Source organism: Procambarus clarkii, chromosome 60 (genome assembly GCF_040958095.1).
Source record: "Procambarus clarkii isolate CNS0578487 chromosome 60, FALCON_Pclarkii_2.0, whole genome shotgun sequence".
NCBI lineage: Eukaryota > Metazoa > Arthropoda > Malacostraca > Decapoda > Cambaridae > Procambarus > Procambarus clarkii.
Window position 1 is genome coordinate 16,589,481 of NC_091209.1, and position 21,619 is coordinate 16,611,099.

At 38.9% G+C, this 21,619-nt stretch overlaps 1 protein-coding gene across 22 annotated transcripts in view; it reads right to left on the reverse strand.

Annotated features, from left to right (window-relative positions):
* Tlk (Tousled-like kinase) overlaps positions 1–21,619 on the reverse strand; it is a 121,868-nt gene that overhangs the window by 24,306 nt on the left and 75,943 nt on the right. For all 22 annotated transcript variants that reach the window (XM_069307604.1, XM_069307601.1, XM_069307607.1 and 19 more), the window contains 6 exons: positions 15,566–15,683; positions 13,713–13,978; positions 11,925–12,104; positions 11,516–11,763; positions 9,457–9,676; positions 8,019–8,140 (listed from right to left, as the gene is read on the reverse strand). In XM_069307604.1, coding sequence (XP_069163705.1) covers positions 8,019–8,140; positions 9,457–9,676; positions 11,516–11,763; positions 11,925–12,104; positions 13,713–13,978; positions 15,566–15,683 — 1,154 coding nt within the window. The remainder of the gene's footprint in view (positions 1–8,018; positions 8,141–9,456; positions 9,677–11,515; positions 11,764–11,924; positions 12,105–13,712; positions 13,979–15,565; positions 15,684–21,619) is intronic.

Genomic DNA, 21,619 nt, shown 5'->3' on the forward strand with positions numbered 1-21,619 from the left:
CATAATATATACATAGAAGATGCTCAAAGGTCATGTTCCAAACATACACAGTAAAATAACTGACTAGAGAAAAAGATATGGTAGCAAGTGTAGAACAGACCCAGTCAAAAATAGATGTACCACAGCTCTTTGACCGCCTTCTAACATATGTAAAAAATATTATCGCAACAAACGTGGAGGTTTTCAAGAAGCAATTCTACAAATATTACTCTAGGAAGTGCTAGGTCAGCTAACATGTAATGACCCATATTAGGCAACAGCCTGACCCAAGGTTGGACTTGGGGAGTAAATAACTCTCAAAACTGACTACAGATAAACTACAGGTAAGCATTAAGATATTTGGAACTAACAAAACCTCTGCTAAGACTTGAAAATGTTATATTAAAAATGATTAAAGTGAAAGATACTACATACTCTACTGTATATTGATTTTAAATATAAGTTTATAATACTATGTCCACTATAAATTAATTATGTTGCAGAAAGTACATTTCAATAGTCTTTCTAAAGAGAGACTACTCACTTCTGCAATTCCAATTAATGGAACCTTCAGAAATAGAGAGTTTACCTAAAAATTAACATATTTGCTATATATTTAATACAAATAGTCAACTTTAGTAGCCAGTATATTACAGAATGTAAATCTTCTGTATAGTACAGTACAGTACAGTACGCACTCCGCAGATATTTGTTCAAAGATTATTAAATATTTTCTAGATGTGTTGCCCTTATATTTCAAAAGCAAACTATACACTGAATGTTGCACCTCCCATGTACAATATTTCAGATTTATAGACCTGACTGTATTAGCAGACTAAATAAACTGCTGTCCATTAGCTTAGCACTAAGAAAAATCATTTGTTGTACAGGATCCTGTCATTTGTAACCAGAGTAAGTCTTATGACCTACAATACCACAATAAAGCAACAGAAGAGGTTGTATCATGTATGCTCATGATAAATAATGCAAAAGTGTTACGAGCAGAACAGTTTGTAGTTTCACACCTAACAGTATTCATTGGGAAAAACGTCTGTCATCAGATTTTTATTGAAGTACAGAAGCTCATATTCTAACTCATAACTACCGGTAATCTCCCTCACTCACTCACTCATACTCCCTCCCTCATATTCACTAACACACACCCGAGAAGCGGGACCATTGCGAGAGGTAGGACCGAAGAGCCAAAGCTCAACCCCCGCAAGCACAACTAAGTGAGTACAACTAGGTGAGTACACCAGCAAATAACAGAATACTGTATGTAACTGACGGACTATATTTCTTTAATGCTAGATCTTGCCTTAGTCATCAGTGCAAAATATTATAGTCTGCTGCGCCAACATTTAAAAACATCAAATTGAAATACTGTATAGCAAAGAAATTTTGTACAAGTTTCATTCACTTCGATTTCTAATGGTGATCATCTAACATGCGATGAAGTGTAAAGGAGTACAGTATTATAACTTTACATAATCCATCCTTAGGGATTAAGTGTTCAAGAAAATAGGCCATTTACCCTGCAGACATATACTGCATTACCCTGCAGTACAAATACAGTACTTTATTATATATAAAGCTTGTTGTAAACCCGCAAAACAAAATTTGGTTTTAATTAAACATATTCGCTGTCTTATTAGATAGTAGAAGCTGCTTCTTGGAATTCAAGATATATTATGGGTTTGCAATCCGTTTGTCATTTTTTTTTCAAATTGCATTTTGGAGAAATATTCCATTCACGTTTCACATCACAAGTCTGCTATTCTCCATGCTGAATCCTTGATAAATATTACTCATATTACCAAATTCCTCTCAACCGCACAAATACCAAGATTTATTTTGAAATTACTGTATAAATAAATAACAATTTTGATGTGGTTAGAAAACTTCAGTCCTTAAGATGTTTAACTCTATAACTAATCCTTATCAATAAACAAGTACACAAAAATTAAACTATTATTATTATATTTGTTTATAAGTGCAGTCACAAAGGAAACGTTTCTTTGAGTAGAACAGTACCACAAATGCAGTATGGTAGACGAATCACAAAAATACACATCTTACAAAAATTCTGCAGCTTAAGTGCCACAAAGTGGTACAATGGCTTGTGTTTCTGACTGCATCACATCTACCTGCCAGAGTTCAATCCCTGGTACATGCAGCAGGTTTGGATAGATGAGTGGGGTACCAAATTCCATTAAGCAGCAACTTCCACACATGTGACACGCCTGGCTAACTGACATCATAATTTAGCTTGAGATACCCAAAGATGACAGGGTGTGTCATCAGCTGTGGGAATACTTATCCCTACTTGCCTGCAACTCTACAAACTACAATGCTTACCTCCCCTTATGCCCACATTATAGGATGAGGTGTAATCCATTAAAAAAGGTACAAGATAAGCAACATCAGTCATTAGCTTCGCCAAGGATTCCAACGAGGGTCAAGTGACTCAAAGGGTGACATTGGGAAAGGTTAGGGTATGATCATTCTGAAAATCAAAACATTCTACAAGGAGGTGCATGACAAAGTCTATAAACAATGCATATACAGTACAGGCTAGATTTGGATCACTTGAATGGGTTGGGATGGGTGGCAGTGGGTTGGGACTGGCTAGGTTGGGACTGGCTGGTTTGGGACTGGCTAGGTTGGGACTGGCTAGGTTGGGACTGGCTGGTTTGGGACTGGCTAGGTTGGGACTGGCTAGGTTGGGACTGGTTAGGTTGGGACTGGCTAGGTTGGGACTGGCTAGGTTGGGACTGGTTAGGTTGGGACTGGCTAGGTTGGGACTGGCTAGGTTGGGACTGGCTAGGTTGGGACTGGCTAGGTTGGGACTGGCTAGGTTGGGACTGGCTAGGTTGGGACTGGCTAGGTTGGGACTGGCTAGGTTGGGACTGGCTAAGTTGGGACTGGCTAAGTTGGGACTGGCTAGGTTGGGACTGGCTAGGTTGGGACTCGCTAGGTTGGGACTGGCTAGGTTGGGACTGACTAGTTTGGGACTGACTAGGTTGGGACTGGCTGCATTGCAAATGGCTCAGTTTGGTTAATTTAAAAAAAAAAGTACCCCCCCCCAAAGTACCAAAACAGCTAATAAGCACATTATAATAGCAAACACTGAATATGTGTTGCAATAATTTCATACATTATCCTTATGGTAGATTAATGATATAAAAAAATGATATAGGAAACCTGTAGTGCAATGGCTAGTTAGTGTAGGAGGCTCGTAACTGACTGAACAAGAGTTCGATTTCCAGGCAGGACAAGATGTTTGAGAACGATTCCTTAAACCTACTGTGTCTGTTCACCTATCAGTAAATAGGTATACGTGGGAGTTGGGCAACTTTTGCAGGAGTTCAAGAGACAAGGTCACTAACTATTGTCCCACTACTCTGGTCATGTTACACGAGTTAAGACGTCAAGTTACAGCTCACAAAATCTACTCATGTAACCATATTTATTACACACACACAAATCACAATAACGTGATATATCAAACGAACACATCCACAAGGGCCGTGACGAGAGTTCGAACCTATGCACTGGATGTTCCCAGATGCGCTCTAGTTAACTATACCATGACATGGTAAAGTTAAATACTGGCAGGAGATGTTACTCGCCAGGATGCTTTGGTGAGAGTTGTGCAATCCTCATCAACTGACCAGTTGCATCAGCTGATTAGTCTCACCACCTGACTGGTTCCCCCAGCTGACTGGTCCCAGCACCTGACTAGTTCCCCCAGCTGACTGGTCCCAGCACCTGACTGGTTCCCCCAGCTGACTGGTCCCAGCACCTGACTGGTTCCCCCAGCTGACTGGTCCCAGCACCTGATTGGTTCCCCCAGCTGACTGGTCCCAGCAGCTAACTGGTCCCACCAACTGACTAGTTCCACCCCATGACTGGTTTCCTGCAAATGGATCTTGGCTATTCTTTTACTACAGCTTGTTTATGAAACACATAATACAAGTTCACTCTAATGTCACATCAGACTTCAAATGTGAGCATTTAACTGGTTTAAATTACATCACTGCTCTATAGGATTCAAGTTAACATCACAATATATAGTCCAATATTATACATGATTCTTCATTCAATCTCAACTGGTGCTCATCTTATCAATGAATAGCTATTTGAGAATGATGACCAAAATCAACCTATTCAACATTCTTTTTAAATAGATTAAGTCCGTATACTGCCCGTTGACCAATCTATCAAGCTAAATTGTCTTCATTTGTATTCTAAATTTCTTTCATGATATAACTACTGTACTGAAAATAATTTCTAAGTCACAATACAATCATGACGAGTGCATCTGTTGCATCAATATGCGCTCCAAGCATTACAATCATGACGAGTGCATCTGTTGCATCAATATGCGCTCCAAGCATTACAATCATGACGAGTGCATCTGTTGCATCAATATGCGCTCCAAGCATTACAATCATGACGAGTGCATCTGTTGCATCAATATGCGCTCCAAGCATTACAATCATGACGAGTGCATCTGTTGCATCAATATGCGCTCCAAGCATTACAATCATGACCAGTGTTTTGCATCAATATGTCCTTCATGCATCAGAGCTTCACAATGCTACATCAATCAATTGTATTTAATCATCAATTATTATGAAGCTTAGTATTCAGATTTATACTAATTACAGCAACAAAATATTAATCAAGCCACAAGTTCATTCACAACATTCAAGTATCTCACTTTAACACACAGAAATGTAAAGACGTCTTAATCGTAGGAATCAACAGGAACTGTTAAGATAAATTCCAATACTGTAATACCAATTTAAATATTTACTTTTGTAACTTTTTAAAAACTCGTATGTGCCTTTTTTTATGTTGCTTTAAATATACTTGCAAAAATTCATCTCAATATTTGTTAGCAGATGCAATACAAAATGCCACCCCAAACATCACTCAAAGAGAGATTTTACGTGGGTAAAAACTTACATTCTAATATCACTCACACATATTGAAGATTTACTACGCCAATTACACAACCATGTAAGAAGAAAATCCACAATAAAACACTAAGCTATCAGATTAAACCAAAACAAATGAAAATGCTATCACAGAAAGCAAGGTACGCATATATCTGAAAGAATAAGATGTATAACATTTCCCTTTAAGAAATTGAAAGAAACAGTAGAGATGCCATGTAATATTTACTAGGGTCTTACATCTTGAACTGTCACCACCAAGCGGAGAACTCACCAAAAACATGTAAGACGGTAAATAGTGAATCCATTATAAAAAAAAAAAGGAGTTAGGCCTGAAACTACAGAGTAGTGGAAATTCCATGTACTACAGGAGAGAGTAGCTAGAGATATTGTTTGAGGCGAGGCTATAGAGATATTGTTTGAGGCGAGGCTATAGAGGTAGATCTAGCTTCCCATGGACACAACCAGGTAAGTACAAACAATGCAAGTTGTATTGTCAACTGCTACCTTAACATCACTCACGGACACTGTAGCTTGTTACCAAATGTCATCATAACATCGTTCACAGCCCCATATAGGTTAGCTTACACTGGTCTGCACACAAAATGCTTCTGAAATGAATGAAGTCAATCTTGACTAATTATGGGTCACTGATAATGCAAATGATGCTTAAAAATTTTTATTAGCTTTAGTTTTCATCCAAAACGAATCTTAAAGCTGTTTTTGGCAGACGATGAGTCACAATAACGTGGCTGAGAAATGATGACCAAACCACATGGAGGGAGCCGGTCGGCCGAGCGGACAGTACACCGGACTTGTGATCCTGTGGTCCCGGGTTCGATCCCAGGCGCCGGCGAGAAACGATGGGCAGAGTTTCTTTCACCCTATGCCCCTGTTACCTAGCAGTAAAATAGGTACCTGGGTGTTAGTCAGCTGTCACAGGCTGCTTCCTGGGGATGGAGGCCTGGTCGAGGACTGGGCCACAGGGACACTAAAGCCCCGAAATCATCTCAAGATAACCTCAAGATAACCACATACCAGAGGATGAAGAAACTACGACTTTTCGATCCGTTCTGGACCATTATAAAGTCGATTGTGATAATGGAGATGCTTTGTTGCATAATGGGAGTGTTTTGCCATTAACTCCATTGGGTTATGCAGCCCATATCAGGGAAACTTATGACGACATGAAAAAGCTTTTGAGGTGCATAAACTATGACCAACATCAGTGGCCGCTCTATGGCAACTTGTGAGGTACTGTTTCAAAAGGCTTTTTGGCAGTCCAGAAGTTGGCATCAATGAAATGAGTGCTACTCGGCACAGTGCCAAAGCAACCCCCATAATGAATCTTGCAACATCATTAATTCAACTCTGAATTATTATTTTTTCTTTCTGATTTTCTTTCTATATTGTAAAATACTGTACCATACACTGATGTCTGCAAAATTAAGAAAAACTAACTATCATACTTTGCCCATAATAGCTTGTAATATATCTTCATAACATCATCAATACCGGGTCCCCTCTCCCCCCATCCCTCTATACACACCCTCCCAAGTATCAGTCCTCCTACACACCCTCCCAAGTATCAGTCCTCACACACACCCTCCCAAGTATCAGTCCTCACACACACCCTCCCAAGTATCAGTCCTCACACACACCCTCCCAAGTATCAGTCCTCACACACACCCTCCCAAGTATCAGTCCTCACACACACCCTCCCAAGTATCAGTCCTCCTACACACCCTCCCAAGTATCAGTCCTCCTACACACCTTCCCAGGTATCAGTCCTCATACACACCCTCCCAAGTATCAGTCCTCACACACACCCTCCCAAGTATCAGTCCTCACACACACCCTCCCAAGTATCAGTCCTCATACACACCTTCCCAGGTATCAGTCCTCATACACACCCTCCCAAGTATCAGTCCTCATACACACCCTCCCAAGTATCAGTCCTCATACACACCCTCCCAAGTATCAGTCCTCATACACACCCTCCCAAGTATCAGTCCTCATACACACCTTCCCAGGTATCAGTCCTCCTACACACCCTCCCAAGTATCAGTCCTCCTACACACCCTCCCAAGTATCAGTCCTCCTACACACCCTCCCAAGTATCAGTCCTCCTACACACCTTCCTAGGTATCAGTCCTCATACACACCCTCCCAAGTATCAGTCCTCATACACACCCTCCCAAGTATCAGTCCTCACACACACCCTCCCAAGTATCAGTCCTCCTACACACCTTCCCAGGTATCAGTCCTCATACACACCCTCCCAAGTATCAGTCCTCCTACACACCCTCCCAAGTATCAGTCCTCCTACACACCTTCCCAGGTATCAGTCCTCCTACACACCCTCCCAAGTATCAGTCCTCATACACACCCTCCCAAGTATCAGTCCTCTTACACACCCTCCCAAGTATCAGTCCTCCTACACACCTTCCCAAGTATCAGTCCTCATACACACCCTCCCAAGTATCAGTCCTCCTACACACCCTCCCAAGTATCAGTCCTCCTACACACCTTCCCAGGTATCAGTCCTCCTACACACCTTCCCAGGTATCAGTACCCATAAATGTTGCTCGTATCCCACACACATTTTACAAATTTTCTCTCGCTCCATCACACTTTACAAATAATTTTTTTTTGCTTACATAGCTTTCTGTATATATGTTCTATCTGGTTAACTCATGCCAGTTCAAGCTTCACTTTTAACATCAATAATATTATGCTAAAGCAGAGGTGGTCTGTATGAGCTGACCTAATGCTTAAGGATAAACATGCAGGGTCACCATTTTACACATCTCAAACAAAAGGATTTCTTATTGTTAACTTACTGTTAAGAGGATCAAACAATAAATCTCGCTATTCATCATACACTTTCATCACTCTTACTACATCCAAGATGTGATGAATACTTACCATAACCTGTTAATAATTATAACAATTACAACACCTTCCATATCTTCAAAGTTGGTTTTGAAGCTGATGTTAATGCACATGCACTATGCAATGGTGGGTTCTGTACTTGCCATGAAAGCCCAATAAAGCAACACAGGAAATGCTCACCTTGATTGGTCTTCATTGTGAATTCGCTTGAGTTCTCTAATATGAAGATTTCTCTCTCTCTCAAGTTTTTCCATTTCTTGTTGTAGGTCTGTGTCCTCCTTTTTTAAAGCAGTTTGCCGTAACTGTTGGAGGAAGCAAGAGAAGAACATTACAAATTATTACCCACACTAAAATTAAATGCCCACATAATTTATGGACGGTGGGGTAAATACTGATCTTCCCATTACCATGCAAACTTGTGGATCATTAATGCCAAAACTTTTCATCTTGCTTAATAGTACCCTGTACCCTGAACTATCACACTGAGCATGAAAATTATGTAACTTAATGATCTGATCCATTTATTCTCCACCCACATTTCACTAACTAATGTTTTCACATTTTTCTGTTTAACGTTTCCCAGTACCTTTCTTGTGCCTTTCAATCTCTTTATATTTCTTGATTTATACTTTCTCACTTGTAAGTAGCTGTTAATGAAAGTCTTCCTTTTCTGCATGCCAGCATCTTTCTCAGTGCCAAGTGCGACTGATCTGCATCACGAGTACAAAAAATGTCAACCATGAACACTTGACGGCACTTTAACTATCTGGGTAAAATGTTATACTGTATATGATTGCGACTTCAAAGATGCGGATTTACCCCAAAGTAAACAAACTGTCAAGATATAGGTAAATAGATAACTTTATTGTAATTTTCAAAACCTTCCTCTATTTTCTACTAAACAGGTACCGGGGCATTACAAATAGCTCGAGACAACTAAATATTTATATATGATCATGTACCATGATGTATTTATTTTCCTTAATTTTTTACCACACTTGTCACAATTGAATGACTGAAGAAAAATAGTCATTCCCTGCTAAGCGTAAAAATTAGCCAGGTGCCAGCAAATCTGTTTTCATGTCTTGTAATACTCAACTATCTGGCCTTCAAGACAGGTTCTTGAATCTGACTTGTATAGCCCTCTGATGAAGATAGAACCAAATGTTACACCCATGCTGTAGCTTTAAATACTCCAATCGTACCTCCCTCACACCATTATATTTAATCCTCACACTAATTCCTACAATAATTAGAAAAATTTAATTATTGTGACATAATTAAATTACAAGTACATTGCAAAATGTATAAATAATTTATTTATTGCATAGGAGAAATTGATCATGCCTACTTTTTGCAAGCACACCACTAATGAAACCTAGATGCTGTATCTCTAGTCTCTACCAACAACAGGAAGGCAGGTGAGCGAGATTAATGCTTTTCTAAGATATACAGACATGTGAAATGCTATTCCAAAAGAAAGGAAGGCATGTAAATATCTGTCAAAAGAGACACTGTACTGTGCTCGTACCCAACAATCCCTATTAAATGACAAGGGTATTGCATGTGATCCTGCATAAGTCTTCAAGAGAAATACTGTATAAATAAAAATACCAACCTTTAATATTTCTTCCGATTCATAATATTCCTGGATAGTGAGGTCTCTGTGGTCGTGGTCACCCCCAAGGCCATTTGGAAGATTTCCGCCAACCTGTCCTTGATTACTGTTTGTTGCCCGTTTCCGAGAGTTGCTCCCACTTTCAGATGGTTTACGTTTCATTAAAAGTTTTCGCTGTCGGTCTATTTCTTCTCTATTTGCTTGAAGTTCTTCTTGCCGTCTATAATCGCAAGGAAGATAAATCATTACTAATACAAATCATCTAAAAGTAAATCTGATAGTTCTACAGGGGACAGCAGTGGCAATTATTAAAGAAATAATACATATGATAATGCACACATATGACACTCTGTTGGCACAGTTAGCTCTTGCTCTCCTCAGATGAACACACGTTGGAAATCCTTTGCCCGTGAATTCATGAATATTGCACTTAAGTGTCACATTGGAACAATAATGATGTGTTCTTGAGACTTCCCAACATCCCCTTTTCTTTCCTCACATTTCATTATTAAGTAACCCTGCCATTTTCTAGTTACATATATACATTAGTAACATTAGTAAATTTGTATGCACTCTGGCATACAAATACCACTTCCCAGCCACAAACATACTGCATAAAATAGATTGCCACACTCACCAATGATGTTGATGAGTTAAACTTCACAATTAAATTCTTCCTGGGGAAAAACTTGGGTGTAGCACACATTGTAGAATACTTCAAAGGTACTCTGATACAATAATGTAATCCAAAACGTGTGTAACACATGTAACAGTCAACTCGCAGACAGCAAACACAGATCTCGTATTTAATGACGTTTTACAGTAAATATCTTTCATGCAGATTCAGAATTTTGGGAATGTTGAACTCGTGGAGAGCAAGGGCTGACTATAATTCTAAAATATTTAATTAAAATTTAAAAGTATGCAAGGATTTCCTAAACAAGTGCAAAAATAATAATACAAATAAAATAATTTTCAAGCATGGGGAAAATTTGCATTACCGAGAAGGTACATTGCTGGTATTTAAAGTCTGCATCAAAGTTAAGCCCATTGAACTTAACCTCGACTCTCAGGGGCGTGATAAGTGTTTTAAAATGACTGTCAGAAGCTTTCAGAATCAGGTCAGTGTCAACCCGCCAAACACACACGGAAACTACGAGGTTGGTACAACGTTTGAACAAGTTTTAACACCTCCTAACCAGTTATAACAACCAATATAGCAAGTTGTAACAACGTTCTAATACGTCATAAACACGTTAAGCCAAGATGTAACAACTTTATTACAAGTTGTATCAAGCGGAAAATAGAGACAGTTTCGGTTTGTGTTTCCAGGGAACTAACTTCAGACACCAAGACTTTCAAAACAATATACATACATACATACATGTATCCATAACTTCACACAATCATTACCCCCATTTCCCACTTACATGGGTATCTTGCAATTTATTGAATTCTGAACTGGACGTATCTCCTTGCCAATTTCCTTCCTTTATCTATTCTCTTAATGCCATTCCTGCTTCTAAGACTGTCCATATTTATTGCTCTATTTTTGTATTTTTAATTTTCATTTTACTGAACAATATCTCATAGCAACCATACCTAGAATTGGTAACACCACTTCTTCAGGCATACCTCTGGCTGTATTTAGCATTCTCCTACCAATCTGTGCAAGTCTACACAATTTCGTGCCATTCTTAACTATGCTTTTCTTGTATACATCCCACTGGTTTCTAGTCTCCTTCTCCAAAATCACTACAGTATCAATTCTTCCTTTGTACTCCTATGCCAGCTCTCCTCACTCAACTTCTCAACTACTGATCATTTCTATCTTTGATCGTTTTTTGTTATCATTATCCTTTCACCACTTATCTTACACAGCACCAACATGTGGTCAGATAAGCCTCCAGATATTCCTCTCAGCGCTCTTGTATTACAAGCTTAACAATAGTGCACAACTAAAAATAACAAATAATGATCCATCAAATCTTATGAACTCGTCATAAAAAATAGCTTTGTATAATTAATTACTCTGCATATCAATTAAACCTATACTCACTTCGTTATTTCCTGAAAGGCATAGCCATCTTGCCAGTTTTCCTGAAAGGTTGCCCCGACCCTTTGAGTAACAAACTGCCCCAGCCTTAATCGGTTCTGCATGCATTTTTGTCTGGCCTCTTTCTTTTCTATATTAGATTTTTCAATCTGTAATTTCTTGACTACTTCAATACATTTATTAATTTGTAATTGCTTTTGTTCGAGGAGTTTACTTTGAGTCTGTAGCTGTCGTGATAGTTCTTCATTTGTCTGAAAAGTAAGGATGAACTGAATTAAAATATTGCCATGACAGCTACTCTAGTGTCTAACAGAATGAATTAATGACATTTTCATATTCACAAAATTAACATAATAGTGGTTAAAAATTCTCAACTCAACAGTTAACAAATAACATTTCATTGCATACTTACACACTGTAAATTATCAATTCTTGTATTTTTTGCTTCCATGTCCATAGACGCACGACTTTCCATTTCTTCAACCTGCCTAAAGGTAATATCACTCTGTGTGGAGCGGTGAGTTACAGGAACACCTCGAGGTGGGGGCATCAACCCAACAAGTGGATCGCCTAAACCACCACTGTGACCAGTCTGAAATAACACAGTTCCATGAGCTGTAATATCTAAATTGTCCTCATATATGTTTGAATAATAAACCAATTTAGTAATGGTAATGTCTTCTCACAGACATAATAACATAGGATAACAACCCACACTTGTGTATTTGTGAAATTTGTATCAGGAATTTACGCAGAGTCTTTCGCACTCTCCTGAGTGCTTTGTCAAGGTCTGAGTGTATGATTAGGATGCGACTGCCATCTTAATGTCTAATGAGGCTGCTATCCTGGGTCCAGTCCTCTCATCCTGAGTCCATTAGAGGTGACATAGTCAGGAGGTCAAGAAGGATAAGAGGACTGGACCCAGGACAGCAGCCTCATTAGACGTTGAGATGTAAGTCTCGCCCTTAATCAAACACTCAGACCTTGACAAAGCACTCAGGAGAGTGCGAAAGACTTGGTGTTAATTCCTTACATAAATTTAAAAATAAACTAGTGTGGATTGTTATCCTAAATATACCAATCACTATGCAACAAGTTTTTCCCTGAAAAACTTAATTTTTCATCCTAGCTATTACAAAGCCTCTATTCAAAACATAAAAGGTGCAGGGCAAGTATAATCTCTTCTGGATATTTATTAAAAGCCAAATTTATTTGGCTTTTCATTTGGCAGAAATCTTGGTAATGCTCCAAATTCCAATTTGGGTTAAAATGTAAAATACTCGAACGAGAATTTATTTAGAATACTGAGAGATTTGGGTTACTGGAATCCAAATACCAAGCCCTTACACTTGTTTGTTTTGTTTCACGTGCGTATTTTTAGTTTTAGGGTGATCATTGATCCTTATGCTCCTCTTGCCTTTGCATGGGGGGCCAGATTCTGATCCTGGTTATCTTGAGATGATTTTGGGGCTTTTTAGTGTCCCTGCGGCCCGGTCCTCGACCAGGCCTCCAGCCCCAGGAAGCAGCCCGTGACAGCTGGCTAACACCCAGGTACCTATTTTACTGCTAGGTAACAGGGGCATAGGGTGAAAGAAACTCTGCCCATTGTTTCTCGCCGGCGCCCAGGATCGAACCCGGGACCACAGGATCATAAGTCCAGTGTGCTGTCCGCTCGGCCGACCAGCTCCTTGGCTTCCTGTGGGGTCTATATACATCACAAGGGGGCCAGGCATTGGTTGGGAGTCACTCGAAAACTAGTGCCGTAGGGACCCTACTGAGAGGACCCGATACCATTTGCAACCAACACTATCGACTATATTTCCCGACAAATCTGCATGTGTTCAGAAATTTGGGTACATCTATGAGTATAATTTTTTAAAATATTGCTCAAGTTCACTCCCTACCCTTCCAAACTATATATCAAAATGGTTCATGTCACCATACATTAGTGCTGAATGTTTTAAGATCGTACACATAGATTTTTTGGATATTGCATAACTGGAAGTTATCCCTATTAGAGAACCATAATAATAATAATGTGAAAAACATAAGGTATTGCAGTGCTACCATGGACACCACATGAAGATATCTTTGAGCATTTCCTAAAGAAAGGAGTGTTCAAAAACTGAGGATGCATCTGCTTATATTTCTTAACCATGTATAATAAGTTTTCTAAAAGTTAAATGAAGATAATATTTACCATATGGCTTAGAAGTGTCTGTGGGGAGGGACTCTTAGCACCAGTGTGTCTAAGAGGAGAATTAGCTTGCTGCTGCTGCTGTTGCTGCTTGAGATAATCGTTAATTTTTTTGGTTTCCGTCGCTCTGCTCATCTTAGGAGCAGCTCCTCCTCCCCCTTCATCATTTTGTGACCCTAGTGATCCACTTTTCCGTTTCCTTTTTCGGTCAGTAGGGGCTCGCTGTTGGCTTTTATCTGGACTGGTGCTTTCTTCTCGGTCTGAAGACCCTGCAAAACATTAGAAGTAAAATAAGACGTTATCATGTGTTGTGCCATATTCACATTGTGCAATAATTATCATCCTCATTATGATAAACAATCTTCCAATTATGACAGCATGTGGAGGCACTTGCTTGAGAAAGAAAACTAATACATAAAAAGGATTAAAGATTTTTTAATGCAACACCTATCCATTCACATTGAGTAAAGAGTATCTAACAAACAAGAAACAATAGATCACAGTCAGAGAAAGTGTCAGGGTGTAGGAAAACAAGTAATTATCAAAAGAAGGCACCAAGCCAGAAAGACTAGGCAGCAGGGTGTAGGAAGGTGGCAAGTGGGGTCTCTCATATGGGGTTGGTGCTTAGATCCCAAGATATTAATTTATACATCAGCCTTTATAGAAGTGATAGGACTGCACAATACTACAGGAAGACCTAAACCAGCTGTAGGTATGGTCAGACAAATGGCTACTGGACTTTAATCCCAACGATTTTAATGTCATTCGGTAGCATCGTTCTCGAAAAGAGCACAGCACTTTCTTAAAGTACTATCACATTGACAAATGTGTGAATGACCTGTATCACCTATGCCACTAAAAACATTACTGAACTATAATTGTGGATACAAATGAAAAAATAGTGATTAGTGATTGAAGTAATGAAAAATCAGATACATTGCAGCGGTATGGAATCAACCAATTCATTTAACCTGCATTAACAACACCACTCCTAAAAAACGTAATAGCTCATTTCTGACAAGTGTCCGTGTTGTAAAGAAAATATATTAATATATATGTACTTACCGAGAGACAATGATCCTAACACACCTTGAATGCCTCCTCAACCATATACACATTGAGTCATTGGAATTTTACACAACCTTGACATACTCTAACATCTCTATTTAAACAAAGCCTCTCAATTCACTTCAAAATGCAACAAAAATTCTGCCTCCCTCGCTCCAAAACATTTCTTCAGTCAGCCCTTACAGCCCTTTCACTTGGTCAGAATGACTTTCTCTATAGCAAATTCCTACTCTTTACCTACAATGAAAAATTTGTTCCAATGTCCAACAAAATACCAAGTACAAAACTCCTCCTCACACTTCTATATCTGGATGCCAAGAGCTATACCTCTATGTGGCACTAAAATCCTTTGATACCAAAACCTATGGCTCAACGAGGCACTTAAATTCTTGGATACCAAAACCTATGGATATTTCAGGTTCCTTCAATCGCATATATCCTTGAATGCCAAGTGTAATGATTCCATCTAGCCCATCCATCCTTTGCAAACTTTTCAATGACCTTTCTCTCCTCCACTTCTGCATTTGAAATTTTTCCATATTCTTAGTGTCTTAGTCTTTTTTTCACCTTTTTCAAAGAGCTCATATGCATTTTCCTTAACTTGCTTAGTCATTCTCTTCATATTGATGTTTCATCGATCAAAATTTCAAGCACTTTTTTCTTACTTACCAAGTTCCCCCCATAGTGCCTTTTAACATTTTATTAATTCTCTTCACTCACCAATAAAAGAAAAACAGAAGCAATACCTTCTAGTCATACTATCGGTTTGATTCTAGAACACAACTGACCAGTGCTGAGGTTGGAATCTTGTCTGTCCAATAGCATAGGCTGAGAGACAGATCCGGACATGGATGTGGGCGGCTGCGTGGAGGTGGGAGTGCTGGGGTTACTCCCACCCAGGTGCGCCTGGAAAGATAATTAATTTTACATTGGTTTGCTTCCCAACTGGCGAGACAGAGCTGCAAAAGATACTGAATACATCAACCCTATACAAAATTATCCATTTGACTTCTTAATAACTTGACAAATTTCTGCGATGCAAATTATGGAAGCATAAAGCCTCTTTCTAGCATGTCTGCTAACATAACAAACGTTCAGCCAACAACAGATTTCCTCACGTAGCTCCTTTCTCAGCAATCACTCATTCCTTGTCTGACTTTCCTTTGGAACACGTTCACATAACAAATGCATGTTCGAGAAATTAAACTGACCCACTGAAAGTTCTCACCCACAAGTATCTCCAGCATCACCCTGTACCTAATATCAATGTAGCTTGTAATATACACACCATAAACCTCACCCTTAATGCCTTTCAATAATTTTTTAAACTAAGACTCCTCTAGATTACCAATCTTAGTTGTGAAAGCAAAGAAAGGAGAAGGAAAGAGGAGAAGGCAGGTAAAATTTTAAGACAATTTCACAACAACTGCCAGCATAACTTTTCCAATCAATTCCTACTGTGCTATTAACAATATGATTTAAGAAAAAGTTGCTATGCACTTGTTTTCTTGTAAAACCTCTCCACTAAGTGTCATTAATCACTCAATGAATCCAAGATCAGCTATCTCACTGCACTGAACATTACTGGTGTCTTCAACTATATCAGCACAATTTTCTGGCAAAGCTAAGAGTTTTGCGTTCTTCTCTACACATCGTTAACCCATTAGCTGCACTAACCCATACCTGTAAATATGCCCTTGAAAGTGATAAGCAGCCCGAGTCATACCCAGAAAAACACATCCAAATCATGTAATATGTGACCAAGTCCTCTGACCTTCAAAACAGGAGCCTGTACCTGGTAAATGCAGACAACAAAACTTTTGATACCCAAATGAGGTATGTTAAGCTTTTTTGAGTGTTTTAACCTTATATTGAAGAAATTGAAAATGACAGCAAGTTGAAACAAGTCACTAGGGTACCATCCCTTACAAAAAGATAAATATACAAAAGGCTTGAAAAATTGAGGATAAAAACAGAAATAAACATGTTTGAGTAGAGTATACAAAGTCACACAAATATTCTTCTTCTGTTTTATCTGATGACATGAGAGATGACAATGGCCTTTTATCAACAATATGAAAACTTATGATCCAGATTTATAATTGTGATACCCGTATTTTAGAAAAATAAAAACAGGTTTTCTACACAAGCACCAAGAGGTAACATGTGCTAAACATGCTATAAAGGGTATGAAGTGACGATGAAGATCAATGCCGCTGGTCAGGGCATCAAGTCTCGCATAAATTTTTACCTTCTACCTGTAATTCTAGTCCTTATTGGGACAACCAATAAGAACTAGAATTACAGAACAGAAGCACATTTTACAGTAAAACAAATCAAAATACAATATACTCTGAGAAGTCCTGATTATGTATGGTATACTTGAAGACTTAATATGCAGGAGTTTCTATAGCGTGTGCACACGACGCCATACTTTGTTGACATTGCCATACTCTGTTGACACTGCCATACTGCCAGCCAGTTCAAGCCAACATGCAGGCAACGATCTGGCTCTTCTCCTAAGCACATCCTAAAAAATAATAATGTCTCGTACCTGTTGTGCCCCCGGGATGTAACAATAACAGTAATGGGTTACTAATTGAGTTTGTCATACTGTACATGTAATACATCCAAATCCATTTGGATCTATTACATGTATTAATGTTGGTTTGAATTTCTGAGAGTTTGTGGTGTGAGTGTGTAGCATCTGGGATTGTAATGTATCTAAGATTGTATCCAGATGGTCACCAGCTACTGTATATCAGCCCTAAAACTCTACAGTCTACAGTCTCAGCACTAGAAGAAAACCACAATAATGCCAGGAACTCTTTATATATTGTACTGTACTCCAATATCATATTGGAACATAAAGGCATTTAATACAAAACTGCCAGAATAAATATTATAAAGTTCAGTTTCCCAGGATCCTGTGAAAGGATATTACAAAAACCATCATGCAGTAATTTGGTTGACTATACAATTTAATGTCATATTTGATTTAATTTGTTTGCAACAGTTTCCAGGCAGATTTAGTCGGTAAACTACCGGATGACACTAGGGTAGAGACCTGGAAAATTGCATTATGGGTAATGCACCACACATTCAGACATCTCTCACAAATCATTTTTCTTGTACTCGGACACCCAAATAAACGGGAAAAGTTATCAACACATGCTAAACACATCATGCCACATTACATATTAATATCAGACTTTAATGGTTAGTGATTTCCAAGGAATGAGCTACTGAAAATGATACTTCTGATGGCAGTGACCAGACAAGACAGGTATAGTCAGTTTAAACAAAGCAGAAATGAAGGGGGAAGGGGGCACAAGGGAGAAAGGTCTTCTCTCTCTATTTGTGTACCTTTCTGGAAAATCTCTTAATTTCCTGAACCAGGTTCTTTATGCACCTGCTCTGTCCAGAATGCTGGAACCTTGGGAATTCTATGTCCGGGTTTATTTCTTGCCTACTGCTTTGGTTATGGTCGATTTCCAGGGTTGGTTATGGGTTACCGATGTCACTAATTTGTTCACCAGTTGTTGTTTACTGCATGGCAGTGTAATGATTTTTCCATTCTGGGTGTGGATTCACCAGCAACCTTAATACTGTACTTGACCTAAAGTTATTTGTACCACTTTTGAGGGATGCAGCTGGACTTCTTCGTGATATGCCTTGCCTGCAGCCATTCTTAACTAGACAATTTCCACGAGTCCACTTGGTCGCTCTTGCTCATGCTGGCCCCCCTCCTCTGGAACTCTTCTTCTGCTCCCCGAGAAGGATGTAAATTAAAGTTTGGCCTCAGCATATGTGTGTAGGTTCCAATTGCTTCACCTGGTGTTTTTATTTGATTCCACTCCTGTTCACTTCCTTATAAGGGCGCATGAAAAGCTTTGGGGGTTTTTAGTCTCCCTCACTAAACTTTATTTTCTCCTTTTTTCCACGTGTCCAGGGAAAATAAAACGGTCACCCGTGTTTGGTGACAAATTGCTTTGGAACTAGAGTACAGCCTGTGCAGTTTTAATGACTGATATTACTATGCAAGATAACAAGATGTGTTTGGCATGTTCTGGTAGTATGTTTCAACTGATTTCTGGATACTGTACTGTATTTGGTGTCCAGAGACAGGAAATGTCAGGATTTCAGCACAAGTCTCAAGAAAATTTTTATGACACAAAGGGTAAAGTTGCTTGCTGGTCTCCAAGTGGTTTCTAGGCATCTATCCCACTGTCATTCTACAGTTTAACAACTAAACATTTGCATGAAAACAAAGAAAAATATAATTATAAACCTCAAAATTCAATTACAAACAAAAATTTGAAAGAGTTAATTCATAGAAAAATTAACTATACATTGGAACATTAATTCCAATAGATGTTCACCATGTTCAATACATGTTAAAACCTTTTATGTTTCATTATGTTTGGAGTATGTATAGTCAATGAGTTCCTGGTATTTTTGTGGATGCATTCTCTGCATCATTATGAGTGAAAGCTATTATTATGAGTGAATGTTATCCTTTTGAGTGAAAGCTAGCTTATATACAGTATAAGCTATCATTATTACGAGTGCATGCTATTATTACAATGAGTATCCACTAACGTTATTACGAGTGCACACTATCATTATTATGAGTATGTAAGCTGTCATTATTGCAAGTGAACATTATCATTATTACGAGTGTACACTACCGTTATTATGAGTGTGTAAGCTATCATTATTATTATGAGTATGTGAAAGCTATGTGCATGCAAAAAAAAAAAAAAAGTAATTTCTCTAAAAATGTAATAGCAAGTTTAAAGTGTGTAAGCTAAATTTAAATGTAGAGCTACTTTATTCTGAGTATGCTAATTTTAATGAGGGGAAACTCAAAATATAATGCAGTAAGCCACAGACTTCATGACTGATTAGTTAGTCGTCTCCATAAGTCCACATACATTTCCCACTACACCTTGAGAGCATCATATGACAAAGATTAGAGTGAAGATGGAACACCACTAGTGTAGCTCTCGCTCTGTAAACTACATTTTGGTATTAGCACTTGAAGTATTTACATCACAGCACCTCAATAAACAACGAAAATAAAATAAACATGCTTCAGCATTCAATAGCTTTACGTATCTACCGTTATAGTATTTTGGTGAGGGGAAGGGAGAGGAGAGAAGAGAGAACTGGAAAAACAGGAAGAGTCCTCAAGAGTAATTCCTTAATTCCATATAAAAGACGACGGCCAAAATAGGATAAATGTGCGATGAGCTAATACAAGGATATAAGCTGTCACAGTTGGCATGTGGTGAGGATGGCATTTGTATGATAAGAAGGCTAATCACTAAAGTCTTTGGGTAGTGGTGCAAGCACAAACCAAACATGCTAGAGCATATTCGTAACACATTAACCAAAATACAGTACAGCCAGATACTACTAAGACTTCCAATTACAAATAGAAGTTGGTTTTCGATAATATTACTCTTGCCCTCAGATTTGTATACTATATGTTTATTGAAATTTCTAAGCTATTGCAATCAGTTGCTCCTGAAAGTAAGAATGCGCCGTGTGAACGGCAAAATTCATGAACAGTGGGGCCTGATGACAATCAGACACTGGTATGTTGGGATGTTATCCTTGCAAGGTAATTTCAGGGATTAGAGGCATTAACGAGAAGCTCAATCCAGCGTAGAATATTTATCGGAGGAATTTTCATAAAGATTTTAAGGCCCTACCAAATCCTGACTTAGCTTCACAAGTGACCACCAAGAAAGGCTTCAAACTTGCAGTAAAGTACTGTAGTAATTTATAAGTTTGCTCCACGAATGCAGGTTTGACTAGACTTTGCATCCATCGAATCACCAGCCTGTGCTGCTGTAATACTTCAGACATTGCTCTTGAAGCAGAGGTGGTTGCTCACTATTTTCTCAGCCTGTGTATATTGATGGATCGTTTGGTCTCCCCTTACCAGCGAGGTGATTCAATTAGTTAATGTCACCTTTAGTCTTCCCTTGTGAACAGGCTGGACAGGTTTAGGTAATTTTTTTAACCGTTACTTAGCTAGTTGTGCTTGCAGGGGGTCGAGTTTCAGTTTTAAAATCCCATATCATAACTGTCAATTAACTGGGGTACAGGTTTCTGAGCCTATTGGGCTCTATTATATCTACAATTGACACCATGTATGGAGTGTACCTCCACCACTTCACTTCCTATTGCATTCCATTTGTTAACTACTTTGACACTATGTTTCCACCGGTGTCTCCTTGTTTGTCTTTATCTACCCTGTCAATACATCTGGGAATTTTGTAGGTGGTGATCATGTCTGCCTTAATTCTTCTGTTTTCTAGCGATGTGAAGTTTAAATCCGGTAACCTTTCCTCATAACTCATACCTCATGGTGTCCTACTGTGATGATAGACAGACCTTTGAATGGCACAGCATGCTGGGATTGTGTATGGTGTGGGTTCTCTCACCCATCCCTTCTGTCGCATGTCCTTTACTTAAATGGAGGGCAAGTTTCACCTCACATATGTGACATGCTGTGTGTGTGTGAGTCCACCCCTGTTTGTTCCTTTGTCTCAGTAGGTTGTTTAATGACGCAGCCACCAAGCTTAGTTTGTGCTTCGATATTTCAACACTGGCGATCTCAGTTGCTGCTTGGATTAGTCAGCCAGTTGATGAACTAGGTTGGAGCCTCCCTTGGTGGCCATCAGTGACATCAATTACCATTTGGCAGGACTTTGAGTCTTTATGATGTGCCTCTGATGAACATTCTGGCCAGGAATATAGGTTTTTCCAGTTCCTCCCTACCACTTAATATGACCTTGCAGGGGCATTTGAAATGATCCCTGTAATGC